Source organism: Sipha flava, unplaced genomic scaffold, assembly GCF_003268045.1.
Source record: "Sipha flava isolate LNK unplaced genomic scaffold, YSA_version1 116_pilon_pilon, whole genome shotgun sequence".
In the NCBI taxonomy this organism is placed as follows: Eukaryota; Metazoa; Arthropoda; class Insecta; order Hemiptera; family Aphididae; genus Sipha; species Sipha flava.
Genome location: NW_020271740.1, coordinates 324813 through 340817, shown reverse-complemented (window position 1 = coordinate 340817; position 16005 = coordinate 324813). Strand labels below are relative to the sequence as shown.

Below are 16005 nucleotides of genomic sequence, written 5' to 3'. Positions count from 1 at the left end.
CGTTGAAAGAATGGTCTAAAGCTACGATACGAACTCAACCTACAGATTTCCTTCGATGGTCAGCAGTTTACTTTCATATGAAAGCAATCGGTGAACATCCACCGATAAAACCATACTTGTATTCGGGAGAGCCAGAATCAAAACCCGGTGGTTTGAATTTGAGTACATTGAAAGCACTAGCTATGATTTTATCAAACGAATACGAGACTAGCGAGAAAATAGAAAACACGTGGTCGATCTTATCACTCGAAATGAGCATATTTTACGAAATACGCGAAATTGGTAAGTTTAAGACGAACATCAAATCGATAGAGTTTATAGGAATAGTGGCGGCTTATCTAAGCAATCGACTGAAGGATACTATGGTGTTGCTGTGCGATGCGTTGTCCGACGAATATTCAATGGGCATTTTGTTGGACACGTTCGTGACCGTTTATAGATATCTAGCAAGGTTGGACGGCACGTATACCAGTCCGGCGCACAGAGAAGACGAAAACATAGAGAGTTCGGAAAAAGTCTCCGTGCGCAGCAGCAGCGAATGTTTCAAGTCCTCGGATTCCGAAAAGGTCAGCGACGACGTTGACAGCGAGTCCAGCGCCGGCAGCGCGTTCGCGGGGTCGGCGGTCAACTTCGCGGCGACGAGGTCGGACCAAGGCATCATGAAGTACCAGGACGACCAATTGTTCGCGGCGGAATCATCGTTCGCGGACGCGCTGAATCAGCACGTCAAGTCGCCGGTGGGCGCGTGCGAAAAACTAGACCTGATGTTACTGTACGGGGGAACGATGCCGCGCGCGTACGACGACAACGACGACGAACTGTTGTCGTTGCTCAGCGGTTCGAGCGCGATATTCGACAACGAGATGTCGACGATCTCGTTCGGGTCGTCGGACGCGGACGCGCGCGAACCGTTCGCCGAACAGACGGGCCATGGCGAGGAAACGACGGGCGAAGGGTTAGGGTTGTACGAATGTTCGGGTTACGAGGACCCGGAACGCTTGGACGGCGAGCCGATGGCGAGCTATGGCGACGAGTACGGTGACGAGCACGGCATGGGCGCCGGCGACGAGTGCGACGAGACGAACCCGAACGATTACGACGTGGACGCGGAGGCGGCGCTCGACACAGACGTCAGCGATCGCGTGCCCGTGAACACGGATTACATCGTCATGTTCGCGCTGATCGACGGCCCGGATGGTCAGCAGCCGGCGCCGCCGCCGGAGGTGGCCGACGAACCGCCGGGCGACCGAGAGTCTGCGGAACACGAACCGTTGGCGGAACACGAATCGTTGGGCGACCACGAGTCGGCCGAGTCCGCGTTCTCGTTGCTGGAGCGCAGCGGTTTTGCCGTCGGTACCGGCGACGTCGCGGCGGCCGACGTCGGCGACAAGACGCGCGTCGTCCGGACGTTCGACGAGAAGGACCATTACGGGGCGATGGACAGGGAAAGCACGGACACCGAACCGGGCAGCGAGGTCTCGCACGAGTTCCAGTACTCGGAGATCGACCAGCAGAGCGTCGCGTCCACGCCGCCGCCGGACGTGCGGTCGGACGACGACGACGACGACGACGGCGGCGGCGGCGGCGGCGACGTTGCCGGTGCCGACGCGGACGGGTCGAACGTGTCCAATGCGTCCGAAGCGCGTTCGGTGCACGAAGATTACGAGCTGTTCGAAACGGACGACGACCGATACGAGACCGAGCACGGCGACGGCGAGACGCATTCGTACGGCCGGAGCACGTCGTCGGCGGACCGCGTCGAGGCCGACAAGACGCGCGAACAGAAAGGGGTGCACGTGGTAAAGGTACTGCCCGGTATAGGACCGCCTCTGCCGGAACAGCAGATCCAACGGGTCATAGACTATGTGACCGAACGCGCGCGAAATCAGAACAACCACGTGCACGTTCGCAATCTGATAAATTTCATGTGTCCTCCGATGGACCATCACGATCACGACTAAGATCGTTCAATAATCCATTACGGTTGCGACCAGTACAACAACGCCCCCTTCCTCCCCCGATACATTGATTTGGTTATAGCTAATGACAGTCATATGTAACTAATAATATATTATATATAATTTATTTTTTAATTTTTTTGTTTTTTTATTTTTTATTTTTTTTTTGACGTGTCTAAAATCTTATAGTTTTTCTACCCATAACTGTGTTTCATCTTGTAGACAGAGGCTGCCCGATTTACGAACTCTCCCTTTTAAACGAGCAGATAGTTCTTTCGAGACATTTATCCATTCAAGTCAGTGGCGTATTTGATGGGCGATCATAATAATATTGTAACATTTTGTTCAGTATTTACAATCCCATGCTCTTGCAACATTTCTTCTTCTTGGTTTGGGTGCTTTTGTTTGTTTTCATTTTGTTCTTTATCATGTATAATTTTTATTTCTCTTAACACACCCAAGTATTCTACACTTTTATCAGTTTGTTGTTGTTCTTTATCGGAGCATACCACTTAAGAGTTTTCAAAATCTATTTTATTTAAGTTATTTATGTTAGTGTCTGTACTGTTTTTTATTTCACTATTAGAATATTGTTCAAAATTATTTGAAAACCCAAACTTTTTTAATGAACCTTTTTCTTTTTTTATTAAGTCATTTTGTTTTTGTTTTTTAATCCCTTTAGGTGACCCGATAGAAAACATTTAAACTTATCACGAATTTGGCTACTCATTTTCACTTCAATAGAAAATATCAATACATATCATGGGAATAAATATAAAAGTTAAAAATACATGAAATACTTAAAAGTAGGTATTGGTCATATTGCTTTTGTCAGTAATGTCCACGAATCACCTTTTGATTAGATAAATGGTGGTATTTTTAGTTTGCATATTTTGAACAAAATGTATATCATAAATAAAATGAATATTAAAAAATATTATAAAACGCAAAAAATGCAAGTTCCTAATAATATAGTAAACAACGGTCACAATCATCAACTGATAACTGATTATTAACATCACAAGCCTTATTGTTAAAATAGCAGTACAGTATACCAGCAGTGTCCCCAATAAAAATCGGGTCATCCCGATTATGGCCACGAAGCTGCGAACGCGGCCGGGACCCCCGCCCGGCTTGTAATAAGGGGCCTTCATTGGCCCATTCCCATTAATTTAATAAATATCGTAATTATAATTAATATTAGTACACTGTATAAGGATAATACATTTTGCCATTTATTTTTTTATAATACATTTTATATCATATCTAGGTATATTAAATGTTAAATTGATAGATAATAAATTAATGTTTTATTTATTCTTATAAGGAATGTATTAGGGAAAAAACGTGTATTGTAATAGGAAAATATAATTTTAGATTTTGAGTAAAACGAGAAAGCTATTGGTTTTAACATGATGTATTTTTTTATTATTTTTTTTTGTCTGTGTTTAAATTTTCTAATAGAAAATCTGGTCCTATCAAAAACTTTTCGGGAGGTTTTCGATCCCAAATTGTATCTAATTAGTGCACTCGGGAAGTTATTTAATTTCTCAACGGTTTTTCCAATAAATGCGGAAAAACTACGAAAAAACAGCAACATTTATGACACACTAGTTTTCCACAAAATCATTTTTTTATTTTCAATGTAACTCAAAAAATATTGATTTCAGAGAATATACATTTTCTCCGAATACTTATATAACTGTTATTTACTGATGATATACACTTTAAAATGGTTTTTACTTTTTTTGTGTTAGATATTTTAAATCTTAGAGTTTATCAGTTTTTTTGTAAAATATCGATGAAATAATTTTGGTGGGACAAAAAATCTTGAAAATGTAATACAAAGTTCTTTATAAGTTAATCAATGCGAAAATTTCGGAAATACATAGGTACAATTTTTTTTTATAAACATTTAAATTATCGAATTTTGATGAAATTCTATAAAAACAAGAAAAATTGCTAATTTTTTGTTGCTAATCAATTAGGTACACCTCTTTTACTCAGAATCGTTTTTTTTTACGAAAGCAATGATACATTACTTTCAGATTTACAAGACTAATTCACCAATACCAATCACCCATCAAGGATCATCTTTACACCTTACTTTTTATGAGTATCGAACTAGAAAATATGTATGAAACTTGATAATGGGGAAATAATTGAAAAATTCAGAGTATGAATTATAAGGAATTGCTGATTAACCAATTAATATATATTTGTTATTTACACAGTGTCTATGTTAAATTTTTTTTATTTAATGTAGTTATTTGATATAAAATGTTCAATAAAATATTAAAATATTTAATTGTTTTAATTGTTCAACTGTAGAATTACTACAAAATAATTATTGCGTAAACTGAGTTGGTTTATGAGCAATTTATTTATGTGATTAACATCTAAATAAATTTGAAAATCTTGTTTTCTATTGTAAAATACTTGGGATCTTAAATTAACACATATATTAAAATTAATTATTAATTAAACAGTTTCACTTTTAATTTACAAAAAAAAAAAAAAATGTAATAAATTTAAACACATCGGTAATAAATATTTACAAAATTGTTTTTTTTTACTAAATATTAAATGAAACAAACAAATTTTAAATAATACAAGTTGTTCTATAGCTCAAAAAATTAGATAAAAGCTCCAATGTTACTCAAATTGATGCAATCTCAAGAATCTCAAGTGTATAATAATAATGATATAAAAGGTAATATTATTCCGTACATAATGGAATTAATGTAAAGTATATTTTACATAAAATTAAAATATATACTTAAAAAGTTCTAAATTAAAAAATTATAAATAGATACATATTTATATACTAGTTATAACAGACAATAATAATTCAATAATATTAAATAACTAGGTAGGATTAAACAGAAACTATTTTAATAGCTTTATAAATTAATCAATCAATTTTAATAAATAAGTAACTTCTTGCTATAATTTATATAAAAATATTAAAAAATAATATCAATTATTACCTCAGTAATTTTTTTTAAAAAAATAAGATTATTTTAAATTTTTTTTTTTTATTAAAAACTTTTTGTTAAAAATAGTTTTGATTATAAACTTAATTTGACCAATTATAGGGATTGGAGTTGTTTGATCATTGTTTGCTATTAGTTTAAGTTATACAATATAAAAATAATAAAAAATTAACTATAAATAAATAACTATTGTAAGTTTATTTACAATTAAATATCTTAAAGAAAATTTATTAATATTATTTTATTAATAAATATTTACTTAAAAAATGTAATTAAAAATTATATTACACAGGCAATATAGTACACTAAAATAATTATAGAAATACCAACTGATTTTCAAAAAATTCATTATCTTTCCAATAAGTATTTGTAACATTTTTTATTTCTTCGACGAGTATAGATTCAAATTTGTTCTCAATTTTTTTCTTCTAAAAAAATAAAAAAAAAAAATAATCATAAAGTAATATTATTTAATTCAATAAATAATTTTACTTTAAGTTTTGGAATATCTTCATCTTCTAATTGTTTTGATTCATCATTGGTTACATGCTGTGATCTATTTTCATACACATGATCAATGATGGCAGCAATTGTTTCCTATGAGAAAAATATAATATGTTTAAGTGATTTATAAATTATAAATATACAAATAATTAAAATAAAACTTTATTTGTAAGAATATATATATTTACTTACTTTTGCTAAGAATAGAAATACTTCTTTAACTTGTTTATCATAATTGATTTTTGGTGGAAGATATTTATGAACATGACGCAATAAAAGATCTCCTTTATCATTACGAAAATGTTTTTTTCTACATACCTGGAAACCTTCATACCGTCTATAAACAAAATACATCACAAATATTAATGCATAATATATGAATTATTAATAATATTTAGTTATTTACTCGGCTCCTAATGCAAGTGAAAGATCATTAACTCTAATTTGGCGTTTTTCAGTTGCATTTTTAATATCCTCTTTAGTTATTTTAAACTCCAATTTCAATTCAGCAATGGCACAGATAAATTGTTTAAATATACTTTTTTTCAATTGAGCTGCAGTATACTTAGGTGGTGTAGTAAAATCATATGACAATAGACTCAAAGAGTCTATATTATTTATATCTAACAATAAAAAAAAAAAAAAAAAAATTTTATTAATTAAAGAAGGTATCAATAATATTTAACAAAATACCTAATGATAATTAATAGAAGCAAACATTTATGTTGTTAAAGTTCAACTTTAATAATATACATTTATAAAAAAATAAACACTAGGTATTAAAAAATGAATGACTACAAATTAAAATTTAGGTACACAATATTTAACATTGATAGTTTTCATACAAGAGAATAATAAATACTTTATGATATGAATACATACTTAAATCTAATGTTTTGTCAAAATCTGGATTTATTAAATCTTCAAAAGAACTAAAATCTTCTTTAGTTACTTGTTTAATACTATTATCTTCTTTCAAAGTATCATCTGTATCTTTAATACCATTTGTTGAGAGTCGATAAATATTATCTTTTAATACTAGAAATAAAAATAACAAAAAAAAAAATGCCATTAAAAATCCTAACAGGTTTTATTTGTAACCATTAATGATAATAATTGTATTTGCATAAATTACAATTTAAACAGTGAAATTCAAAAATGTTTTACTCATCTGTAAGTATTATTTATATTATATTTATGTAGAAGTATAATATAAAATATAATCACACTGTTATGTTTAAATTTAAATTTATTTAATGTTTATCAGCTAAAGTAGTAAAGTTAAGTTATAATAGTAATTAAATACAATTATATGTTTTATTATTTTTCATTAATAACTTCTTGTTTAAAGTAAGCTGTACTTAATTGTATTATCAGAAACATAGCTCATTTTTAGGACTTAATAGTTTAGAATAACTTATTCATTTTTTTATCTTAGTCAGAATGAACCCTTAAAGATTTATGAGGTTTAAGTAGAAAATAGTCTATTCATAACTTTTAATGAGTTATAAATATAAATTTTCTTAATAAATGATTAAGATACATTACACTAATTATATTACAATTGTATATAAGAATAATATAATAATATTAACATTATTAAATAAATGTAACACTTACAATAATACGACAAAACTCTGATCAGAGTAAACTTGCAATTTTTAATAACAGATACAATATGTTTGATTAATATTTGTTTGTCACCATGTTTGCCTGCTTCTTGTTTTGTTTTGTAAATCAGCAAGGTCATTTGTCTTACTAGTACCGATCGGATTTCAGTTATCGAGTCGATACGAGGTCGTCTCTCGCCAAAACCATGACTTATTTCACGAATTTCTACGGAAAAAAAAACATCAATTTTCTATTAAAATGTATACGATCTACAATAAATTGTACGCAAACCTTGAAGAAGCCACTCCGATTTATCCATGCTGAAATTTGTTTTTTTGAATCGATGGCCGTTGACTATGAGATTACGGGCAGAAATCAAAAAAAATCAATCACCAGAGTTAGTTAGTTCGAGACCTGGGCCAAAATATTATTATTCAAACGGTATGCGATCGCCGTCCAACACGAATTATTAAGATATTTATTATATTATATTAATAATAATTTGTGTACAATATCTCAGTTCGCGGCTTCCCAACGACACTGACCGTATCAGCCATGCAAGACGTTGTGATAAGAACCGTATTAAAATCGATCAACATTCGCGACACAAGAGCTTCGGACACATGTTACATTAGGGAGAGAAAAAAAACCGATAGAATATTATAACTTAATAAAACTGTGTCTTTAACCGTAATATACTGTAATACGGCCAAAGAAATCATTCGGACGCTCTATTAGTGCTACGTAAGTATCGATAATCGATCGATCCCCGATGGTCGCGATAAGGGTTTTCATAACAGATTTAAATTCACCTGTGAACTGGTGATTGACTTGAAAATTGTATTTTCAGTTCAACAAAACTCGAATACAAACTTCATCAGTTTTTCGCGGTTTTTCAACAGCATTGATTAAATTCAAATGGACGAAATCGAAATGTTGTCCATCACAAATAGAAAAAGTGCCCGTGTTGCAGGTGTGATAGACAGAAAAAGTAATCTTATTAGGTCATTCAATAACTCGCCAGAAAACCCGAATAATATTGAACAGACTATAATAGTGTACGAGAACAGCCAAAATATTGTTAGTTGTACAGATCGATTTTGATAAGTCATCATGATTCATGAAATTTACTTTTAGGTACTCTTTGTTTGAAAAGATAAGATATTTTAAACCGTGCATGAAAAGACACAAATCCACGACCTTAGATTATTGGACAAAAAGGTGTTATAAATAGCCGGGTCTCGGCTTGACATTATTGTTATCGTAATATATATTTCTTCATTTCAAACTTTTAAAATAAGACAATAGAACTTACCACTAAAACCTATGTATACAAATGTAATTAAAAAGAGGACAATAACATCACCTGAACATATAAAAAATAAAAATTAGTTTCGAATTTAAACTGTATGATACATGATTAAAATGTATTTTATCATATTGGCACTATATTTTTATGTTTTACTCGAAGCGGTACCAAAATGGTATTATTGTACTGGTCTGTCATGCGCTTTTAAAGTTAGTTAACGGGTCATGTTTTTAGTTTATGATGATTTCATTTCATTATGGTACAATCATAGGGATTTTTAGTAATCTAATAACTCTAATGGTATAATACAATTTAAACGTATCAGTTAAAATTCAAATTCCAGGCGCTCTTTTATCTTGTTGCGCTTGGTTTCTGATAGGTATTACCGACGGGTGTGCTCACGGTAACATACTGATACCGATTTATTATCGTTTATCATTAACGAATTCGTTTTCCAGTGATAAAAACATAAGCAACAAATCGCACCACAATGGACACGGTTTGATTTAAACCCAAGTATGAATATCTTTTATGACTGCAATTTGTTGGATAAAAACGCAGTTATATTGACTATTTCAATCGATTATACACACAATTTAATTAATTTAACATGTAATTTTATCAAATAGTATTATAATCAAATAATAAGGCGTAATTGTTTACATGTATGTACCATTAATAAATATAAATTATAATATTGTCTGAAGAATACTTTACACCCGGCTTATATTGTCTTTGATTTCTGTTTGTACAACGTAAAATGTAGTGAATTTACGTTTAGCAGAATCAATTATGTGTTATAACTTTTAATATTAGAGTAAATTGACCTATCAAACTCAAAAGGAAGAATGTTATCCGAGATTCATCAAAGGAGTTATTTAGTTTTTTACTATATTTTAATCTTTAAGCAAGTTTAAGATTTTTAAAATTATAATATTAGTGGGTGTAACATACTCTTAAAAAAATCATATTGATATAAAATATGTAAAATTTGTTAAAAAATTTTAGATTAAGTTAATATGGAGGCTAAATTTATGACACAAGAAACTATTAGTGCCAAAGCATGTCCCAACTACATCAAATTGAAGTTTCAACAAGCTAAACGAAGACAAGAAACTTTAGAAATACAAAAACAGTAAGTTAAAGTATTTTTACTAAGTTTAGCTATCACTTTTAATATATTTTAAAACTTGTAATTCAGTATATCAATAAATAAATAAATATTCTATTTTATTGTTGTTTATTTGTCATTATTTAAATCATTAATAAATTGGTAACTTTATTAGTTGTATATTGTCTTATAGGTAAATAAAAAAAAAACACATTTAAATTTACTATAAAGGGTTCTGTTATTATTTAATCAATTAAACTTATTATTATACATTATATAACAAGGATTGCCGCATGGGGGGCATATTTGGTCCTCCTAATTTTTTTTTTGTTAAGTAAGAATAATGCAAAACTAAAGGTGTATTTTAATTTATTATAAATTAACTATGTAAATTGTATATTACAAAGGGTTTTAAATTTTTTTAATTTTTCTTGTGATAATTGTTTGTGATGTAATGTATTATAAATGAATAAAGTGATTACAGAAACTTGAATTTAGATTATTTGTAAACTTCAAATTACCAAATAATTTCTAGTAATTCCCATTAATTAATACACTTACTGTATAAAAATCAATATATTATTATTGAAATTATTTTTAAGATTTAAGTTGTTACAACACGTAAAATGCTATGTGTTGGTAATTGATTCATATTTAAATATATGCTTGATAATTAAGTTATTATTGTTCTTTAACAAATTATTTTTAACTGTATTTCCTATATATTAGTTATATCAGTATTTAATGTATACATCATTAGTTAAATATATATATATATATAAATATTATAATATATATATTAATTCCAATTGAATAGTATTAATTAGAAATTATTTTATCTTGTTTTTTTTTTTTTTTTTAGAAAACGTGAAGAACAAATTAATGAAAAAAGATATTTAGCAAATTATACTGGTTGTAATTGGATGGTATGTTGTCTATTAATAAAATTTACAATATTTTCAACTAACTTATTTCTTATCTTCAAAAATCTAGAACAGTAATTTTTGTGTTAACTACATCCTACGCATATAATTTAATCATATACATATTGATATTTTATTATACTAATAATTTTAATAGTTATAACTTATCAGGTATTATAAGTTATAATTATTATTATAATTATAAATTATAATATACACTATTATTTGATAAATAAGTTAATATTTAATAAATAATTGTTGATATTAAAGTAATTTTATTGGTCTATTTTAAATATAATTATGTTTATTTTTATAAATTTGATTACATCATTAGTAAAATATTTTTTAATTTAGGAAATCTTCTTCATTGGCATCACGAATTTTTAAGTTTTTTCTGCCATTAACATCTCTTTCCACTTTTCCCAATTTGGTATCCCTAATTTCTCTAAGTTCTGCTTTATTCCATCTAGTCATCACTTCTTCGAACGTTCTCGTGGTCCCATTCCTGTGGGTTTCCATTTGACCGCCGCAATTTAATTTAATTTAATTTAATTTAGGAAATGTATGATGAAAATAATAGAACTACAATTAAAAATGAAGCATATGAACTTGCTTTGTCTTTGATGAATTCTGAATATATGCTTGAAGTACCTGAGGACATTGATAATTGGATAGCAGTTTTATGTCCAGATGGGAAACGTTGTTGTATTATTTCTCAAGATGTGAGTTAATGGACATAATAATCACCAAGAAAGATTTTTAGTACATTGTAATAAATAAATATTTATTTTTCTTTCAGAACAAAACAAAAGTAGTCAATAAATTTGGAACTACTCTAAATTATTTTCAGTCATTATTTCCTCATGGATGCACAATTTCAAATAATTATCCATCACATCGCAAACGTACTGTCTTAGATTGTATATATAGTTATAAATTAAAAAAATATTATATTTTGGACATCATTGAATGGATGGGCGTGCCATACACAGATTTTGATGTGTGTATTTTTAATTTTTATATAGTATTTATTATTATAAAAAATAATGTTGAATTAATTTTGGTTGCAGGCTGAATTTAGATTTTACTTCATTCAAAGTAAACTCAGTGAAATATCAGGTATTAACGAAAAGTCAGAAAAAAATGATTATCCATTTGAAGTATGTTACACTTGTATAAAACTGAAAGAATTATATATTTATAGTAAAATTTGTTTGATTTTAGCTTGCTCCAAGAATGGTAACTCATGAGTTGTATCCACTTCTATTGGAAAACTTCCAATTCTTTCCTAAAAATGTGTATTTGGATGGTATTAATTTTTACTATTCAGAAAGTTTGTATACTCCTGGAGATACCCCGTTGGTACTTTGGCTAAATCCATTCATGGTACCTGATGTCTTAGGAAGACAAGTAAATGATCTATTGGCACAGAAACCTCTCGATTATGTCAACATTTTTGAACATTGCCAAAATTTGAAAAAAAAGAAACGTAAAAGAAAAAAAAATAGAAAAAATCCTCAGTATAAACAAATGGAAATAGATGATTTCACTGAGGTTTGTAGAATAAAATAATATACATGATTGATATTTTATGAATCATATATTTCATTATTATTTTATTACAAATAACATTTATGATTTGCAAACTTAAATAAAATAATAGTTAAATCTTATTATTTAAAAGTTATTATTTTCTTCAGAATCCTAATATATTTTGTTTATTTTAATTGTGATAGGTGGAAACAGATAAAGATCCTGCCATCGAAAATGAAATGAATATGGAAAATTAAAATCAATGTCGTTACATTATTAATAAATACATGTTATGTATGACAAAAGTTAATATTATATTATTTTTTTGATGCATAAATCAATTATATCACATCAATATTATTCAGTATTAAAGGTGTAATAGGAAAAATAAATTACAATTTTAGCGAAAATCGTATTGTCATGATTTCGAATAGAAAAAAATATCAGGTTTTCTGTGTAAGAACGAGATAAATCCGAATATCCATGTAGAAATTATAAGGGTTTTGAACTACCTGGTTTTTTGTTTTCTGAAGAAAAACCAGACAACTTCGGAGCTGTCTTGGTTTTACCATAGGTTTAATTTTTTTTTCTTAAAACTCAAGTATACTGTTTGATAGTATAAGTACATAATAATAATTATTATTAACTCTGTTAAAAAAAAAAAAAAAAACTTATACTTTGTAAGCTTTTTACTAAGCTTTTTATATTATAAAAAAAAAATGGATTTACTAACTCCGAGCAATAAACAATACAACTCCAGGAAAAGTTTCTTATTTTAGGCTAAAAGAGTAAAAATATTCATGTATCAACTTCATTAAAGGTACTACAGTTTTTATTACTATTTAAAGTGTATAAAATAATTTTTCTTTTTATTATTCTTTACTTATATATATATATTAAACATTGAATATGTGCTTCCTGAAAAAAATTATAAAACGGAGCTGTCTGGTTATTGCACAGAGCCCTTCAATTAATTATCAACACATTTATTTTTTGGTAGCAATCTATTATTTACTATAATTATTTTATACCTTTTAACAACGAATCAAGACATTTTGAAAAGGATATTAATATTTTTTAAAATTACTTTTGAACTACATGATGAAGCTATTGAAAAAAAAACTCTACAATCCAATTTTTGCTTATATTTTTATATATACATGAATAATTTATTATATTATATCTTAGGCCCGTGGTACCATGACCCACAAAGGTATTCAATGAAACCCCTTTACAGTTTCTTTTTAAAAATGAAACAAAATATTAAAAATATTAAATACGTTTTTTTTTTAAATATTTTAATTTTATTTTTGAGTTTTTTCAAATAGGAATATCACCATGTAATTGGTGCACTTAAAATAAAATATCATACTCGTCAAATTAATATGTACCTCAATCTGTAATTTTTTCAGTAATCAATAAAATCTTAGTAGTACTAACAATTTACAATTTTGAGTTTAACAATCTTTTATAAAAATAAATATTTTGTATATTTTTATAGTAGAGAGTCGAAAATAAAATGATTTATTTTTACTAGTTGTAAATTTTAATATCAACCAGATTGGTATCATTTTGTAAAAAATTATTATTGGTTATTTATAATTTTAAATAATTAATCTATAAAAGTTGGTAACATTTAAGAATGAGGTGTTTTAATTTTGTAAAAATTACAGTAAGAAATGTTAAATAAATTAGTAACTTAGTAGTTAGTTTAGGTTTAGATTTACTGGGTTTATTTGACATATTTTTAGTAGTATCTTAGTCATTTGAAGATGAAAGTTAGACAATTAATTATCACATACAAAATATTTATTTTTTCTAAACGGATACTACCTAGTAATTAAAGTGGTTCATTCTTTTATTTTTCCATGACAGCCTAAGATTGATAGCAAGAAGTAAATCTGAATTCAGACTGGAAGTGTAAATTTTAAATTTAGACCTTAATACTTGGGTTGTTCTAAATTAAGAGAAGTATAAAATATCCTAATAGTAGTAAAAGTAAAATAATAAAAATTAAGAATCATATTGATCATTATCTCTATTATTTTAAGTGTAATTATACTAGGTACATTACATATTTGTTTTTTTTTTTAAATAAAATGTTTATATTTTTTTTAAGAATAATTACAAAAAAAAATTGAAAAGGATTACAAATAAAAATAATAGTATTCGTAGGCCAATCATGTTTAATTATTAGGGTTCGAAAGTTATAGGAGCTAAAAAAGGCAAAATATACACGAAAAACTGATAAAATTTGCATGAAAAAATGTGAAATATGCAAAAAAAGAATTTATTTTTATATTAAAAGTTAATTGAGAAATTTTAAAAACTATAATTAAAAAAATTGTACTTATTCATAGTAGACATTAAAAAATTGCAATAAATAAACACGAAAAATAATAATGAGTCATATATGATGCACGTTTTCCGCGTTATTAGCGTTGTGTTATGTAACATTATTTAAAATAAATTGGTTAAGAATGAAAAAAGATTAATTTTTTTAGAAAATATAAAAAATATGCGAAAAATGAATGAAAATTAACGAAAAATGCACTTTTTCTGTAAAATTAACAAAATATGCAAAATATCCATTTTTAATTTTCAATTTTTAAACCCAACATTATATAACTCGGATTTCTAGCTTGGTCTGCTATAAACTGAAAGCATACAGAACAATATGCAACTCCTATAACTTCCAAACCCTATAGTTAATTCTAGAATATCTATAGTTATATTAAATATTTCAGATCAATAACCATACATATATCAACTACGAGTGAATCTAAGAAGATTTATAGTTTTCTAAAAATTGCACGTTTAATATTTTAAATTTAATAAATAAATCTAAATCGAATTTAGTTTCAATAAATAAGTATTTAAAAATATGAACAAATTACTACTTGATGAGTTATAAAATGTACAGCAAATTTGTCAATGGAATCATATACTAGGTTACTTTCAATATTCTTTACAAATTTAATTTATGTAATTTTGTAGATGTCAGTATAACAAAATCATTACTAAGCATCAAGCTGTTAGGATAATATTCAGAAATCACAATTTATTTAAATTATGGAATTCACTAATATATAAATTATATTTATATTCAATTTCTGACAATAGAAAAATTAAAATAATTTTCCAAAATGATTAAGAGAATTTATAACATTCTGTTGTACACACAAAACAATTTATCAGAATCTTAAATTTACAGTTTCTGTAACCATTCGCACTCATTCTGAAAATAATTTATTAATAAAATTGTGTAATATAGCATCATATATTATTCAAAGGTGTAAAATGGAGTAGGAAAAATTTTAAATAAAAATACAAATGCATATTCAAAATCAAATTCAGTGTATTGAAATCAAAAGACAAAGTAAACTAAATAAAATTCAGCTTGTGTTTTAACATAAACAGCAGTCAATAAATCCTTAAAACTATCACAATACTCTACTGAAGCAAATAAAATTTGTTTTTATATTACATAATAATCCCTAAGTCGTTTATATTTTAATTCTTTTTGTTTTTTTAGAAAGAAATAACATTGGTTCAATATCATAACTAACCCATTATTATAAAATAGTTAACTATATATTATAATGGAATGGAAACGAATATAAAATAAATTAAAATAATATCTTACTACTAGTTATATTGTATTAACAGTGAACAATAAAAAACGGAAAAAAGCCAAAATCAAACAAAAATGATTACATTTATAAAAAATATTCGGGTATAAAAAGAAACTATAAAAAACAAAGCTATATATTATTTGAAAAAAAAAAGTGTAGAAGCAAAATAAATAAATAATTTTAGTGTTAAATCATCCAATTACAAATTAATAACATAACATTTCATTTTGTTTAGATTTAAGTAGTTCAACTCTTTGTTGCACTTAAGATTTTATACAAATTCAATTAATAAAATAACAATACACATTGGAAAGACGAGGGATTACTCTTTAAATAATTATAATTTATGTTATAAATTAAGTCTTTTTCATGAACAATACATTTTTTTCAAAATTTTATCTTTAAAAATTATAATTTATACAATT

General features: G+C 28.0%; 2 protein-coding genes across 4 annotated transcripts; one reads left to right on the top strand and one right to left on the bottom strand.

Moving 5' to 3' along the window:
* Positions 1-5267: 5267 nt before the first annotated feature.
* Positions 5268-8017, bottom strand: LOC112692643. Its single transcript, XM_025567376.1, has 7 exons — positions 7361-8017; positions 7079-7294; positions 6341-6496; positions 5865-6081; positions 5651-5795; positions 5447-5551; positions 5268-5382 (listed from the first exon to the last, which is right to left on the bottom strand). Exons 1-7 carry the CDS (start codon positions 7386-7388, stop codon positions 5269-5271), a joined length of 981 nt encoding a protein of 326 aa, XP_025423161.1. The 5' UTR covers positions 7389-8017; the 3' UTR covers position 5268.
* Positions 8018-8827: 810 nt separating this feature from the next.
* Positions 8828-12255, top strand: LOC112692622 (snurportin-1-like). Of its 3 annotated transcripts, none has more exons than XM_025567350.1 (8): positions 8828-9043; positions 9387-9513; positions 10352-10415; positions 10970-11134; positions 11212-11412; positions 11483-11572; positions 11637-11966; positions 12149-12255. In XM_025567350.1, exons 2-8 carry the CDS (start codon positions 9398-9400, stop codon positions 12200-12202), a joined length of 1020 nt encoding a protein of 339 aa, XP_025423135.1. In that variant the 5' UTR covers positions 8828-9043; positions 9387-9397; the 3' UTR covers positions 12203-12255. The 3 variants fall into 3 exon arrangements, with proteins under 3 accessions (XP_025423135.1, XP_025423148.1, XP_025423140.1); XM_025567363.1 differs by lacking the exon at positions 8828-9043 and adding an exon at positions 9073-9285; XM_025567355.1 differs by lacking the exon at positions 8828-9043 and adding an exon at positions 9073-9317.
* The last annotated feature ends 3750 nt before the right edge of the window (positions 12256-16005 follow it).